General features: G+C 34.9%; 1 protein-coding gene across 2 annotated transcripts in view; it reads right to left on the reverse strand.

Moving 5' to 3' along the window:
• Nucleotides 1–5,798: 5,798 nt before the first annotated feature.
• The window catches only part of sicily (NADH dehydrogenase (ubiquinone) complex I, assembly factor 6 homolog sicily), a 98,858-nt gene continuing 87,721 nt past the window's right edge, over nt 5,799–16,935 (reverse strand). For both annotated transcript variants that reach the window (XM_090392403.1, XM_090392394.1), the window contains 2 exons: nt 15,449–15,505; nt 5,799–6,145 (listed from right to left, as the gene is read on the reverse strand). In XM_090392403.1, coding sequence (XP_090248529.1) covers nt 6,017–6,145; nt 15,449–15,505 — 186 coding nt within the window. In that variant the 3' untranslated portion in view covers nt 5,799–6,016. The remainder of the gene's footprint in view (nt 6,146–15,448; nt 15,506–16,935) is intronic.

Consider the following 16,935-nt stretch of genomic DNA (forward strand, 5'->3'; position numbering starts at 1 on the left):
TCTTCCTCTGGGTCGTTTTCCTGCCAACCTGGCAGAGAACACTTGTTTTGCTAATCTTTCCTCTCCCATTCTATTTAAGTGACCATACCATCTGAGATTAGCTCTGCTAACGCATTCCTGGATGCTGACAATGTCAAGTTCTTTCCTAATATCCTCATTTTTAATATGATATTGCCATTGATGCCATCTGTTCACGCCTCTAATCTTTCTCAGGACTCTCATATCTGCGGTCTCTAGTCTTTGGTCAAGTGTTTTACTTCTGACCCAGCTCTCAGATCCATAAGTTAAAATTGGTTTGAACACAGTCTTGTATACAGCTAATTTAGTGTTCCGACTAATTTCTTTCTTATTCCATATGAATTTATTCAATTGACTTCCCACGATACCAGCTTTGCTGATTCTGTTGTCTATTTCTATATTTAGTTTACCATCTTCAGTAAAAATTGTGCCTAAGTAGCTGAAATGTTTTACTTGTTCCACAGGTTTTCCATTCACAACACAGTTGACATTTTCAATGATTCTGCCTATTTTCATTGTCTTTGTCTTTTTATTGCTGACCTTGATACCATATCTATTACAACAGCTATTCAATTTAGTCAGAGAATCTTGCAGACTTGTAGCGGATTTATTTAGAAGTATAACATCATCTGCATAAAGCAAAGAGCTGACATTAACATCTCCAATTTTGATATCAGGTTTAATACCACATTCCTTCATAATGTGATCCATATAGATAATGAATAACAGAGGGGATAACGTACATCCTTGTCTCACACCAGATTTAACATTAAACCATCTTCCTGTACTTCCTTCAATTCTAACTGCAGACTCACAACTCAAATAAAGACTAAGTATTGCTTGATATAATGCCCCATTGACACCATATAACTGCAGCGTATTGAATAGCTTCTCTCTTGGCACCTTGTCATATGCCTTTTCCAAATCGACAAAACTTAAATACAGATCTTTGTTATATTCCCATGCTTTCTCGACTATTTGTCGTAAAGTGAAGATCTGATCCTGACAGCCTCTATTTGGCCTGAATCCAGCTTGTTCTTCACCAAGCTTTTCTTCCACAATTCTTCTCAACCGTTTCTCAAGTATACTTGCATAGATCTTGCCAGGAACACTCAGTAGGGAAATACCTCTGTAATTCTCATATTCAGTTTTATTTCCCTTTTTATATATGGGTACTATGAGAGCTCTACTCCAATCATCGGGAATTCGTCCCTCTGTCCAGGCTTTCTGAACTATGCAGTGCAGCCACTGTAAGACTCTTATACCACCATACTTCAGCATTTCTGGTCTAATATCATCTACTCCTGTTGCCTTTCCACATTTCAAGCCTTTGATGGCTTTTTCTACTTCAAGTATGGATATGTATTCCTGACTGCATGCCTGGTCAGTGTTTTTTATCACTGTGCTGTCATCACTGCTTGTTTCATTTAGCAGTTTTTCAAAGTAATTACTCCATACTTCAAGGATATCTTTTTCTCCTGTTTTCATTTCACCTTTATCATCTCTAATTCCTTTTACAGCACTCTTTCCTCCATTCCTAAGCTTCTTCAACAACCTCCAGAATATTTTGCCACCTTCTTGATATTTATTTTCTATATTCTTGCCAAAATCCTCCCATGACTTTTGTTTAGCTAGTTTTACACACTGTTTAGCTTTCTTACATTTGTCTCTGTATTCTGTAAGAGTAAAAGCTGACTTATTTGCCAGGAACTTTTGATATGCTTTCTTCTTTTCCTTCACTGCCTCTTTAACTTCCTGTGTCCACCAGGGAGTTCTGATTTTTTTATCTTTGCACACAACCTCACCACATGCCTCTCTGGCAGAATCAATCAATGTTTCCTTTAGAGTTTGCCACTGAATCTCCAAGGTTTGATTCCTGTTCTCAAACTCTTTCATTTTCTTTTCAATAATATTTCTGTATTTTAGTCTACAGTTTACATCTGAGAGCTGCTCAACTTTTATTCGCTTTAAAACTTTCTTACATGTTATTCTTTTCAATATGAAATTCAATTTTATCCTGCTCAAGACTAAATAGTGATCACTTCCAATTTCAAATCCTCTGTACACTCTGGTGTCCTGCACCAGGGAGAAAACATCACTATCAACAATAACATAGTCAATGAGACTTTTCTTATTCCTAGCCTCTTCTCTCCATGTGAATTTGTGCACATTTTTATGTTGGAACGTGGTGTTAGTAATAACCAGTCCATGTCCTGAGCAGAAATCCAACAGATATTTGCCATTATTATTAGCTTTGCTCTTTTCTCCAAATTTTCCCAAAATATTTTTGTATGTCTCACAATCATTTCCTACTCTACTATTTAGATCCCCAACAAGGACCAACTTTTCCTTTTTCATTGTGTCAGTTGCTTTTTCTAAAGCCTCAAAAAATTCCTCCCCTTCTACCTTAGTAGAACCTTCTGTGGGACCATAGGCACAAATAAGTCTCATTGTCCAGTTCCCCATTCTCATATTTGCCCACATTACTCTACTTGAGACTGACTGCCATTCAAGAAGATTAGCCTCGTATTTTGTGTTGAATACTATGGCTACTCCTTCTTTTCCTTGATTGTTATTGCCTGAATATAACATTTTGTATTTATTGCTCAGAAAGATCTCACCAGTTTTGGTCTTTTTTGTTTCAGTCACCCCTATTATGTCGATCTGGTACTTATCTAATTCCTCAGCTAGCTCCATTTCTTTGCCATTCAGGCTTCTTACGTTGATAGTACCGATCTTTAACTCTGGTGATGTGGAGTTGGGGTTTGTTTTCAGATTTGTTCCAGTAGCTGACTTTTCGCTGTTCGCCCTGGTTCCCTGGCAAAAACAACGGGGGCCTTGTTTAACCGGGCGACGCTCCAGCCGGCATGAAATTTTGTCATGTTGTACCATCATTTTTTATTTTGGTTTAACCAATAAGAATACAATTTGGTCGGCTAAATCCCAAATTGCCAGCCCATCCTCGTTTGTTCAGTATCAAAGTAGATACCCAACAGGGTGCACCACGAGAAGGTGAGGATTGGACATTAGGTCAGAAGCCCTGGTCGGTTCTCCGCATTCCTTTAAAGGCTATGTGGAGGTCTCCTCTCAGTTATACAGCTTTGACCCTTAATAACTGAATAAAAATAAAGAATAAAAATTGATAAAGAATTTTATCAATTCTTGAAGCTAAAATAGTCCTGAGTTAATAAAATAATTATTTTGGAAAGAAAAAATTCTATGATAGAATGGAAATTGAGACAGTTACTAAGACCTCATAGTTTAAAAACTTTTTCCTGTTTTAACTGTTCAAAACTAATTTTCAAAAGTGCAGGTTTCATCATACTGTATTACATTTCTATAAAGGAAGTTTCAATTTTTTTTTATAAGAAAAACTGTCTGCAAATGTAATGTTTGCCTGAATTACTGTAGTATTGTATATTAATATATTTGTCACCTACTGAAGAGTTAGGTTCCCTACTTTCATTTGCTAAATTTTATGTCTAATCATATAATTTTTAAAAATCTTATTTAAAAGGAATGGCAATATGGAGAGAGAGCGAGAGCTGAATAATTCTAGCAGAATGGTGTGATATGTGGTGATAAGTAGGTTTTTATATGCATAAACAAGACTTTTTTTCCCCTTTATTAATAATACAGTGCCACTCTAAAAATTTGTACATTTGTAAAGCTTTGTACTAATATCAATAAAATAAAATTTTTTCTCTGTATAAAGAACTTTTTCTAGACCTTTTCAAGCAAAGTAAGCTAGTCAGGCTGAGATGAAGTTGGCATTTTGGCAAAAAAAAAAAAAAAAAAAAAATCCAGTTTTTTTTTTCCTGATGTAAAATTAACAAATTGGCCCGAGAACATAATACAGAATATATACTATACCTAATGGTCTCAGATGTTGCAATACTAATATAAACAATCTACATTCATTTAATAGTGTTTTAGTGATCCAGATTTTATGATATAATCAACTAATGATTACTTTTTTTGTACAAAAGATAAAGATTATGAATTTAAAATTTTATCTTAACACAGAATTCATGCATAAAGTTAATGATCAAAATTATGGTAAAACAAGAATGGCTTCTCTAAGCAAATTATATGTATCAAGCACCCTATGAAATGCAAGAATATGAAACTCCTACTCATTGTTTTGGAATAATTTAAAATATTATGAACATATACATGTATTATTATTATTATTATTATTATTATTACCACGGGCTACTCCAGGAGTCCTTAGACTCATCGAGGGAGGCCCTAAACATCATGTTCACACAGCTGTTCAACATTCTCACAGTATCTATCATACCTTGCCTTGAACTCGCTCACTGTCATAGCACCCACAACAGACTCTGGCAGCTTATTCCACTCATTTACCACTCTAAAAGTAAAGAACCCAGCTCTAACACCCCTGCTAACCACGCTCTTGCCCAGCTTCCATGGGTGTCCCCTAGTTCTCCCACCACCAGTCCTGATCTCAAAAATATCATCTGAATTAATCCTATAGAATCCTTTTAGCAATTTGAATGTCTCAATCATATCTCCCCTTTTTCACCTATCAACTAGTTTCTGCAACCCACAAATCTTCAACCTGTTCTCATATGGTTCATTCCATAGACCTGCTATCATCTTAGTCACTCGCCTCTGGATCCTCTCAACCTCCTCCCCATCAAGAAGGAACCGAGGTGACCAAATCTGGGCACAGTAGTCGAGATGAGGTCTTATCAGGGCTCGGTACAGAGGTACAATAACTTGTTTTTCTCTGCTCGTCAAGGTATTTTTCAACAACCAAGTGAGTTGATTAGCTGATTTAGCTACTTTTGCAATGTGCCCCCTAAACTTCATCTCCCTATCCACCAACACTCCCAAGTCCCTGGCCTCATCAATCTCTTGGAGTACAGTTCCACCAATGTGGTATACTGCTGCTAATCGTTTCACTCCGAAATGCATAACCTTACATTTTGTCACATTAAATTGACATCCATTCTCCTTAGTCCAGAACTCCAATCTATCTAAGTCATCTTGCAAGACTTTGACATCTTCTGCATTCACTATCGCCCTACCCAACTTTGCATCATCAGCGAACAAATGAACTGTCCCACTTAGACCATTCCCTATATCGTTAATGAACAGATTAAACAGCAGTGGTCCAAGAACAGAACCCTGTGGCACACCACTAGTCACAGGCCGTTTTTTGGACTCTACTCCTGAATAAACTACTCTTTGATATCTCTCCATCAACCACCCAGCTATCCATCTCACCAACCCTATATCCATTTTTTGTACAAAAGATAAAGATTATGAATTTAAAATTTTATCTTAACACAGAATTCATGCATAAAGTTAATGATCAAAATTATGGTAAAACAAGAATGGCTTCTCTAAGCAAATTATATGTATCAAGCACCCTATGAAATGCAAGAATATGAAACTCCTACTCATTGTTTTGGAATAATTTAAAATATTATGAACATATACATGTATGTATCAAGCACCCTATGAAATGCAAGAATATGAAACTCCTACTCATTGTTTTGGAATAATTTAAAATATTATGTACATATAAACTGTCATAGTAAGTCAGTAATGACAACTTCTTAGTTGGAAAGACAGGTTCAACTATCATCTGAGACATAAAGGATATTTATATAGACAGATCGATTAGAGGAGAATTAGTAAGTCTCAAATGAAGGCAGCAGGATTTCTGTTCCCACTAACTTAGGTTGCCTCTCATCCTTGTCATATAAACAAACTGATCAGAGAACAAACAATGATAACAATGAAGACAGGATATCAAAATTTGGTTTATAAAATGTCATGTCAGATCAGTGGTCCTAACAAGCAAAAGAAAGATGGTTACAGGATGGTATATACAAATTAAATTACATTAAATTTGTATATAACATTTGGTACCAATTTCTCAAAATCAATGATTTCATATAATAAATAAATACACTGTACAAATTTAAGTTTCTACATGATCACATATTTATAATTTAAGAAACTAATAAGAATCCCACTTGTTCTTCCACCATAGCAAAACAGGAAGTAAGTTGTTTCTTTTTTGTAAAACTCCATCAAATATGTTAAAATTTGCTTTTTGAAGTCTCTTTAAGTATGAATCACATGCCACCTAAAAGAAAACTTTATTATATCTAGTACAATACTAAACAAACAAAATCATTAGCTAAACCAATGTACTACACTTAAAAAGATTAAAAAAAAATTAATTAATTAAAAAAAACATCTTAAAACATTCATTTTATCACATTGAGTTAGCCTTGATTACTAGTAACAGATGAATAGAACAACTAAAATAATCATGAATATTTGATTTTTTTTTCTTTTTAAATGTATATTCTATACATTTTCCCACTTAGAAAGTAATTTTTCAATTGGGAAAAAAAAAAAAAAAAAGCTTGTATTTCCTTATATGTACCCCTAAAGAATATGACAGTATTTTTAAGCTTACATTACTACTAGCTTTTATGATTAATTTCCTTTCAAATTTATCTGCAATTATCAGGTCCCATAAGGCACTACAAACTACATTAATCCACTTGGTCTTCTGAGTAATTTTTCCTGTCATCAAATACTCGTTTCACCAGCATTTCTTTGCTTATTCTGCTTAAGAGTCATACCATCTAAGATTAGCTCTGTTCACACAATCCTGAATGGTAATGAAATTTCCACTATCTTCATTTTTTAATATGATTCTGGCACTGATGTTATATGTTTGCTCCCTTAAATTTCCTCAAAACTCTTGTATATCTGTGGTCTGCAGTCCTTACTCAACTGTTTTATTTCTACTCCAATCAATATTCAATCATGTTCATAGCTTTTCTTATGACACTCCACTCCACTCTCTTGGTTATTCAATTGGATTCCATTCTGATTCAGGATATAAGAGTGTATACAGGATTTGAAACTGGAAGTCAATTAGTTCTAAGTAGAATAAAAAGGAATATCACACTGAAAAGAACAGTATGCAATATTCAATTTTATCTTGAACTGAAACAGTTTGAAAACAAGAACCAACCTTGAAGTCTCAGTGGCAAATCTGAAGAAAATATTGATTGATTCAGCTAGGAAGGTATGTGGTGAAGTTGTCTGCAAGGATAGAAAAATAAGAATATGGTGGATGCAAGATGTTAAAGCAGTCCTAGAAAAGCAAACCCAAAAGTTCTTAGCAAATAACTAGGCAGATGCCATAAAATGATACAGAGAAAAAGGTAAAAGAGATAAGCTATATGCAAAAGTAGTTAAACAAAAGTCATCAGAAAACTTCAGTAAGAATATAGAAATAAATCTGGAATAATATCTGGAAGGTAGGAAAATGTGCTGGAGGCTATTGAATAAACCTCAGAAATGGAAGAAAGAGTATTATAACAGGAACCAAAGATGATAAAGGTGACATGAAGACTGAAGATAAGGATATCTTAGATGTCTGGAGTAATTACTTTGAAAGACTGTTAAATGAAACAAGCAATGACAGAACAATAGTTGAAAATTTTCAACAGGAATGTAAACAGGAGTGCATATCAATAGGTAGAAAAAGATATCAAACACTTGAAATGTGCAAAGGCAGCTGGAGTAGATGATATTCAACCAGAAATGCTCAAATATGGAGGTATAAAAGTGTTTTGTAGTGGTTACACTGCATAATGCAGAGGGCCAAGCCAAACGGTGGAATTCCAGATGATTGGAGTAGAGCTGTCACAGTTCCAATCTATTAAAAAAAAAAGGAATAAAGCTAAATCTGAGAATTACAAAAGAATTTCTCTATTAAGTGTTTCAGGTAAGATTTATGCAAGCATCCTTGAAAAGAAGTTGAAAAAAATTGTGGAAAAGAATATTTGAGAAGAACAAGCTGGTTCGCCAAACAGAGGGTGTCAAGATCAGATTTTCACTATATAACAAATAGTTGAGAATACGTGGGAAGTGACAAGCATTTGTACTTAAGTTTTGAAGATCTGGAAAAGGCATATGACAAGGTGCTTAGAGAAAACTTTTCAAAACATAACAATTATATGGATAAAATAGAACATTATACAAAGCAATACATAGTCTATATTTCAGTTGTAAGTCAGTAGTTAGAATTGAAGGAAATACAGGAAGATGGTTTGATGTAAAATCAGAGATAAGACAAGGATGCATATTATCTCCACTCTTATTCATCACTTATATGGAGTGCATTATGAAAGAAAGTGGCCTTAAACCTACTATTAGAATCAGAGATATAAAATAGCTCTTTGCTTTATGCAGATGATCAAGCACTCCTAAATCCACTCAGTGCATGTTTCCAGAGTGGGTTCTTTAACTATACTGCATAACAACTGTAACAAATTTGGCATGAAAATCAGCAATAAAAAGACCAAAAACTATGAAAACAGGTAGGTAGAAAACTTCAGGTGCATTCTCAATGGAGAACATATAGAACAGTAAATATTTCAGCTATTTAGGCACAGCTTTTAATGAAGATGGTAAATTAAATTTGGAAATAGACAACAGCATTAGCAAAGCTGGTATGGTAGAAAGTCAAATGAATAAATTTATAATAAATGAGAGAGAAATTAGCAAAAACACCAAACTAGCAGTATACAAAACAGTATAAAGCACTTGATCAAAGACAAAGACCACAGATATGAGTGTTCTAAGAAAAATTATGGGAGTGAACAGATGGTGGAAGTGGCAGAAATATCAAAAATGACAATATTAGAAAGGAACTTGACATTGTTAGCATTCAAGAATGTTTGAGCAGTTCTAATCTCATGTGATATGGTCACTTAAACAAGTGTTTGACACCAAGATGGCAAGAAAGAGACCCAGAGGAAGATCAAGATCTAGGTGGTTGAACCAGTCAGAAGTGCTGTAAAGAATGAAATGTTAAATACGATAATACTGGAATGCTGACAAGAGATTAATAATAATGTAAACTTTATACAGTGCTGTCATAAGTCTGAATATCCCTTGAAGATGCATATCAGGGGTGCTTAAGGGTCAAAGCTGTATAACTGAGAGGAGACCTCCACATAGCCTTTAAAGGAATGCGGAGAACCGACCAGGGCTTCTGACCTAATGTCCAATCCTCACCTTCTCGTGGTGCACCCTGTTGGGTATCTACTTTGATACTGAACGAACGAGGATGGGCTGGCAATTTGGGATTTAGCCGACCAAATTGTATTCTTATTGGTTAAACCAAAATAAAAAATGATGGTACAACATGACAAAATTTCATGCCGGCTGGGGCGTCGCCCGGTTAAACAAGGCCCCCGTTGTTTTTGCCAGGGAACCAGGGCGAACAGCGAAAAGTCAGCTACTGGAACAAATCTGAAAACAAACCCCAACTCAACATCACCAGAGTTAAAGATCGGTACTATCAACGTAAGAAGCCTGAATGGCAAAGAAATGGAGCTAGCTGAGGAATTAGATAAGTACCAGATCGACATAATAGGGGTGACTGAAACAAAAAAGACCAAAACTGGTGAGATCTTTCTGAGCAATAAATACAAAATGTTATATTCAGGCAATAACAATCAAGGAAAAGAAGGAGTAGCCATAGTATTCAACACAAAATACGAGGCTAATCTTCTTGAATGGCAGTCAGTCTCAAGTAGAGTAATGTGGGCAAATATGAGAATGGGGAACTGGACAATGAGACTTATTTGTGCCTATGGTCCCACAGAAGGTTCTACTAAGGTAGAAGGGGAGGAATTTTTTGAGGCTTTAGAAAAAGCAACTGACACAATGAAAAAGGAAAAGTTGGTCCTTGTTGGGGATCTAAATAGTAGAGTAGGAAATGATTGTGAGACATACAAAAATATTTTGGGAAAATTTGGAGAAAAGAGCAAAGCTAATAATAATGGCAAATATCTGTTGGATTTCTGCTCAGGACATGGACTGGTTATTACTAACACCATGTTCCAACATAAAAATGTGCACAAATTCACATGGAGAGAAGAGGCTAGGAATAAGAAAAGTCTCATTGACTATGTTATTGTTGATAGTGATGTTTTCTCCCTGGTGCAGGACACCAGAGTGTACAGAGGATTTGAAATTGGAAGTGATCACTATTTAGTCTTGAGCAGGATAAAATTGAATTTCATATTGAAAAGAATAACACGTAAGAAAGTTTTAAAGCGAATAAAAGTTGAGCAGCTCTCAGATGTGAACTGTAGACTAAAATACAGAAATATTATTGAAAAGAAAATGAAAGAGTTTGAGAACAGGAATCAAACCTTGGAGATTCAGTGGCAAACTCTGAAGGAAACATTGATTGATTCTGCCAGAGAGGCATGTGGTGAGGTTGTGTGCAAGGATAAAAAAATCAGAACTCCCTGGTGGACACAGGAAGTTAAAGAGGCAGTGAAGGAAAAGAAGAAAGCATATCAAAAGTTCCTGGCAAATAAGTCAGCTTTTACTCTTACAGAATACAGAGACAAATGTAAGAAAGCTAAACAGTGTGTAAAACTAGCTAAACAAAAGTCATGGGAGGACTTTGGCAAGAATATAGAAAATAAATATCAAGAAGGTGGCAAAATATTCTGGAGGTTGTTGAAGAAGCTTAGGAATGGAGGAAAGAGTGCTGTAAAAGGAATTAGAGATGATAAAGGTGAAATGAAAACAGGAGAAAAAGATATCCTTGAAGTATGGAGTAATTACTTTGAAAAACTGCTAAATGAAACAAGCAGTGATGACAGCACAGTGATAAAAAACACTGACCAGGCATGCAGTCAGGAATACATATCTATACTTGAAGTAGAAAAAGCCATCAAAGGCTTGAAATGTGGAAAGGCAGCAGGAGTAGATGATATTCGACCAGAAATGCTGAAGTATGGTGGTATATGAGTCTTACAGTGTCTGCACTGCATAGTTCAGAAAGCCTGGACAGAGGGACGAATTCCCGATGATTGGAGTAGAGCTCTCATAGTACCCATATATAAAAAGGGAAATAAAACTGAATGTGAGAATTACAGAGGTATTTCCCTACTGAGTGTTCCTGGCAAGATCTATGCAAGTATACTTGAGAAACGGTTGAGAAGAATTGTGGAAGAAAAGCTTGGTGAAGAACAAGCTGGATTCAGGCCAAATAGAGGCTGTCAGGATCAGATCTTCACTTTACGACAAATAGTCGAGAAAGCATGGGAATATAACAAAGATCTGTATTTAAGTTTTGTCGATTTGGAAAAGGCATATGACAAGGTGCCAAGAGAGAAGCTATTCAATACGCTGCAGTTATATGGTGTCAATGGGACATTATATCAAGCAATACTTAGTCTTTATTTGAGTTGTGAGTCAGCAGTTAGAATTGAAGGAAGTACAGGAAGATGGTTTAATGTTAAATCTGGTGTGAGACAAGGATGTACATTATCCCCTCTGTTATTCATTATCTATATGGATCACATTATGAAGGAATGTGGTATTAGACCTGATATCAAAATTGGAGATGTTAATGTCAGCTCTTTGCTTTATGCGGATGATGTTATACTTCTAAATAAATCCGCTACAAGTCTGCAAGATTCTCTGACTAAATTGAATAGCTGTTGTAATAGATATGGTATGAAGGTCAGCAATAAAAAGACAAAGACAATGAAAATAGGCAGAATCATTGAAAATATCAACTGTGTTGTGAATGGAGAACTTGTGGAACAAGTAAAACATTTCAGCTACTTAGGCACAATTTTTACTGAAGATGGTAAACTAAATATAGAAATAGACAACAGAATCAGCAAAGCTGGTATGGTGGGAAGTCAGTTGAATAAATTCTTATGGAATAAGAGAGAAATTAGTTGGAACACTAAATTAGCTGTATACAAGACTGTGTTCAAACCAATTTTAACTTATGGATCTGAGAGCTGGGTCAGAAGTAAAACACTTGACCAAAGACTAGAGACCGCAGATATGAGAGTCCTGAGAAAGATTAGAGGCGTGAACAGATGGCATCAATGGCAATATCATATTAAAAATGAGGATATTAGGAAAGAACTTGACATTGTCAGCATCCAGGAATGCATTAGCAGAGCTAATCTCAGATGGTATGGTCACTTAAATAGAATGGGAGAGGAAAGATTAGCAAAACAAGTGTTCTCTGCCAGGTTGGCAGGAAAACGACCCAGAGGAAGACCAAGATATAGGTGGATTGATACGGTACAAAGTGCCTTAGACGATAGAAATATAAGATCTGATAATGTTGGAGTCTTGACAAGTAACAGACTGATTTGGAGGAAAATTGTAGATAGGAAGTTAGTAATGATGTAATTTTTTCATGTAGTACTGTCATATCCTGTACATCCCCTTGAGGGTACATGGCAGGAATTTGATGATGATGATGATGATGATGAGATGCATATCAGGAAATTGATAATGATTATGAAGTGACAGTATGAAGTGAAATAGTGCACTTACATTGCATTCTTCACAGGACAAAATGGGAGCTAGAGTGACTAGAGAAACAATTGTCGTGTGGTATGGAAAGTGGGAGAATGAAACAAAAAGTGAATGGAGGGAAGTATGACAGTGCAAGAAACTGGAAATAAGAAGAAGGTATTGTATGGAGATTTGATGATAAGAGGTATATTATTATCCCAAGATCGCATATAGAGTCAAAGACTCATTTTGAGAGCTCATTGGGCTGACTTTCACATTTAGCTGACCCTGGCATAAATGTGTAATTTCCATAGCTTAGTTTGATATTCTTTTTCTAAATATTACTTCTCTTCTGCTCAACATCTAATGCTTTAAATGCCAAATCCACCCAATCTTAGAATATTGCTGGATTGTATCCACAAGAGAGCTATTAGCTTAACTTTATACAGTGCTGTCATAAGTGTCTGAATATCTGTTGAAGACACATACCAGGAAACTGATAATGTTTATGTAGCGACAGTTGGCTGAGTGGTTAGCATATATGCTCTTCAGCCAAAAGGCTGCGGGTTCGAATCCCACCATAGGCATGGAGGTTTGTGATTGTCTGTGAAAGTACGTGGTGGGCGGTAGATGATGATTGTAGTTACGGTTCATTGTAGTTGCCGAATTGAGGTGGAGGCAGAGAGTTGTAGAGTAGGTGCCCTCCCTTGATGAGTCATTGGACTCCCTGGAGGTGTCATGTAATAATAATAATTAACAGATGACTCTTCTAGATGCCCTGTCTCTGCATTATGTCTTTTCTATTAGGTATTTCCACAGTTGTTGCTCGACTGAACTGGCCACCACCATTTCTTCACTTCCTTTAATCATGTACAAACATGGACAGCTGCTGCTGAATGCCTAAATATGGTTCAGCACCAAACCCACTGAATCATCTCATGCGCTTCCTTTATTTCACATACCTTTGTCCCTTCGAACAGTCTTCCCTATACTATTTTCCCCAATGAATATTACTTTTAGCTCTTTAAGAAATATATTAACATATTGCTTTTTTTTCTCATTAATCACCTGCCCTGACATAGATCTACTGTCTTAGTGGTCTTGAGACTTGTGTGGGATTGATATTAAAAAGAGGATATGGACCTTATTAAATAGTGTGAATAATTGACAAAAATTTAATATGATATGCTTACTGCTTGAATATGTGCAACCAAATTTATTGCAAAGAGAACCTAAGCCTGTGTGGAAGAACCAGCTTTTGGTAACACATTCACATACAAAGCAGTGAAATTTTGTGACTAACTTCTTTGTTTTACAATAAACGATTCAGAAAGTTTCTCAAAAAATGTGAAAAAAATAAACAATTTACATGCAAGAAATATTCTTTCTCAAGTTTCTGTTAAAGCTGGATGAAAAATTACAGACTTCTAGTATTGTTTAATTATTTTTTTAAAATTGACACTTATTTCTCTCTCTTCAGTCACATATTCACAACAATTATTTAAAATGCATATTTTATATGCTTATTAGGCCCATACAACTTTTAAGCTATTCCAATATAAAATAGAAATATCAGGATTCAAGATGCTCCTGTCCTTAATTCATCCATAATGAACTTATAGGTGATTTTAATTTATCCATAATGCATTTTTTCCCCCTAAATCACTTTCATCTATTCCAAAATTCTAGACACCAGTAGATGCTTCAGGAAAGGCAAAGGAAATTTTTGTGCCCAGAAAGGCAAGAGGTATAAATCAGCTCAAGAAAAAAAATTTGATCCTGAATGGAAATCCGAAAATTATCAAAGAGGAGAGGAAGTGAGACATTTCTTACAAGAAATAACATAAGACTGATTTGGTAGCAATGAAATTCACCATTATCAGTCCACTGAAGAATGGTGTGTGTATGTGTGTGTGGGGAGGGTAATTACTGTTTCATTTGACAGACTTTGCTCATATGAGCAAAGTCTGTCAAATGTAAAAGAGTAATGGAGTGTACTGTCAGCAGCAAAGCCATAAATAGGATTTATGGTTAGTGAAAGAATGTCATTAACATATAGAAGAAAGCATGTGGACAAAAGCACAGAGTCCTGGATTATCTCAGCATTGACAGATAAGTCTGAAAAAGGGTTACCATCCACCATGATATATATACAGTGAATGAGTAAAGGAATTTGGTGATCTAGCTGCAAAGAGCAGAAAGCAGACAATAAGATGGTACTTTAGTAATGCCTCTATAACAGACTTGATTAAATACTCTGAAAAAAAGTCAAGTGCAGCCACATGAGTTCCTACAAATTTTTCCATGGCTAATATCCAAAAGTGGATAATACTGTGGAAAAAATGACAGAATCCATATTCATGATCCCCAATTAGTTGGTAACCCTCAGTGGCTACTGAGAACTTTCTACACTGTTTTTGAAAAGAATGAGTGATTTTCAGTGGCTGACTTTTACCTCCCTTTCAGAAATAGACTAGATGTAGGTTTATGCTGTCAGGCAGATACCAGAAGTATGATAGCTGAAATGGATAGATGCTAATTCTGAAGTACAAATTTTGAATATATCTTTATCTCCCTCAGTTGTGCTCAAAATTTGTGTGCTTCAGAATTTTTTTAATGTCTTTTTGTTGAAAAATCAGAGGAAGCATGTAGTAGAATGTGTGGGTAGTATAAATTGAAGCAATTTTCCCTGGTCATTTATACAAGAGTTGGAAGAGAAGAAAGTTTCAAGGGGTCAGGCTTGTCCAAGTGATGTTACCATTGTAATATCTGGATGTGAGAGGTAATACTCAAAGTTTAGAATAAAGTACACAATCCAGAAGAGCCAGATCAAAATGAAACCTGGGCATGTAACATCAAAGTGGAAAGACAAGAAGACATTCATACTGCAAAACATACACCATATTTTTACTTTGAAAATATGTTTATTTTTACACTTTTGAGAGGCAAATTTCCATTATTATATACCCTTAATCACAAATTCTGTGGCAGAATTTTATTAATTTTTGCTATGGAAAAATTTGGCAATATGGATCTGCTGTATTACTGAATCTAACAGATAAGTACTCACCATAGGTAAAAATACACTCCTAACTGATTTTGGAATGTCTTTCTTTAGAGACCTAGCCTAAAAATAAATATAATTAAATAAGTACATTATAAAAAGATTATCGTGACAAGCAAGAAAAATAATCAAAAAAGGTAATTTCATACAATTATTGAATAAAGTTTGCACTATTTTACTTCAACTTTGCACTATTTTAGTTCACTTTGCACTATTTTAGTTCAACAATTAATGATTTATTATATAACAAAATGCATATGGCATTTATATATAAATAAATGTTGATCTCTCGGTCACTAGTGGACATATATTAAAATTTTCTATGGGCTTTGATGTATCCAGCAGCATGTGTTCTCAGAAACATATCATGAGTTGAACCATAATTCTCAGATATTATTATCCTCAACATAACATAAATCCCATCTCATACGTAAAAAAATACTAAAAATATTGGAGTTGCTTGCATTTTATAAATGAATCCTACAGACATTTTTTCAATCAATAGTATTGCTTCTGGCAATATACTGTATTGCTAGAATTTCAGATAGATCTTTAAATCTCATTTAAACTAAAGTAATAATATCAGCCAAGCAGCAATTTCCAAGTTACAGCCCATCTCCTACTTTTTCAGTACTTGGCTTAATTTGTTATGAATCTTCCTACCTTTAAAAAAATCAATAAAAATATAAAAAAATCCTAGGCCTACTCATGATACTAATGTACTATATGTTTATAATCTTTCTGGGGTGGGAATCACAAAAAAAATAAAATATATAACACTTCAACAACCACATTTACCCTCCCTATCCTGCCAAAAAATATTATATATATATATATATCCTTTTTACTCCCATTCCTGTCAGAACATTGTCTTCTGTCAAGGTACACCAATTCCAATAATCTTTGGACAGGCTATGAGTCCATTAATGCCAATGATTCATTCCTGATGCATACTCCTGACATTTGTATAGAGAAAAAACATGATCAATATTCCTATAATTATTATTTCTCCCAGACTCCAATTGACTCTGCATAAACCATACATCCTCCATCTACCAAGCAACTATCCTCACAAGAGGCCATCCCTACTAACATCTGCCTTAGCAATTCTCTATTTTCCCTGTCCTAACATTTATTTGCCCAGAAAACAACAGGCTCTCCAAATGCTTGCATTTTTCTGTGATTCAAATGTAACCCATCTCTTTCATACAGCTCTTCTATTCAAATGCATTCATTTGAATGGAAATGAATGCATGCATTCATATCCAAACATCTATATATTCCAGATCTCTATTTAAATGCATTCTTGCTATCACTATTACTGCTTTTCTCCTCAACTGTGTATTATCATGTATGTGCCAGATGTTCACTATATAAAACGTAGTAGGCCATTTCTTGTATAATTGCAATTCACCAATTTACAAATTTTAATAACATATTTTTTTTTTAAATAACAAATTCAACCCATGAAAAGTTATTGAGCTATATATAGC

This window comes from Typopeltis vanoorti, chromosome 1 (assembly GCF_054136105.1).
Source record: "Typopeltis vanoorti isolate ZY-2024b chromosome 1, IOZ_Tvanoo_1.0, whole genome shotgun sequence".
In the NCBI taxonomy this organism is placed as follows: Eukaryota; Metazoa; Arthropoda; class Arachnida; order Uropygi; family Thelyphonidae; genus Typopeltis; species Typopeltis vanoorti.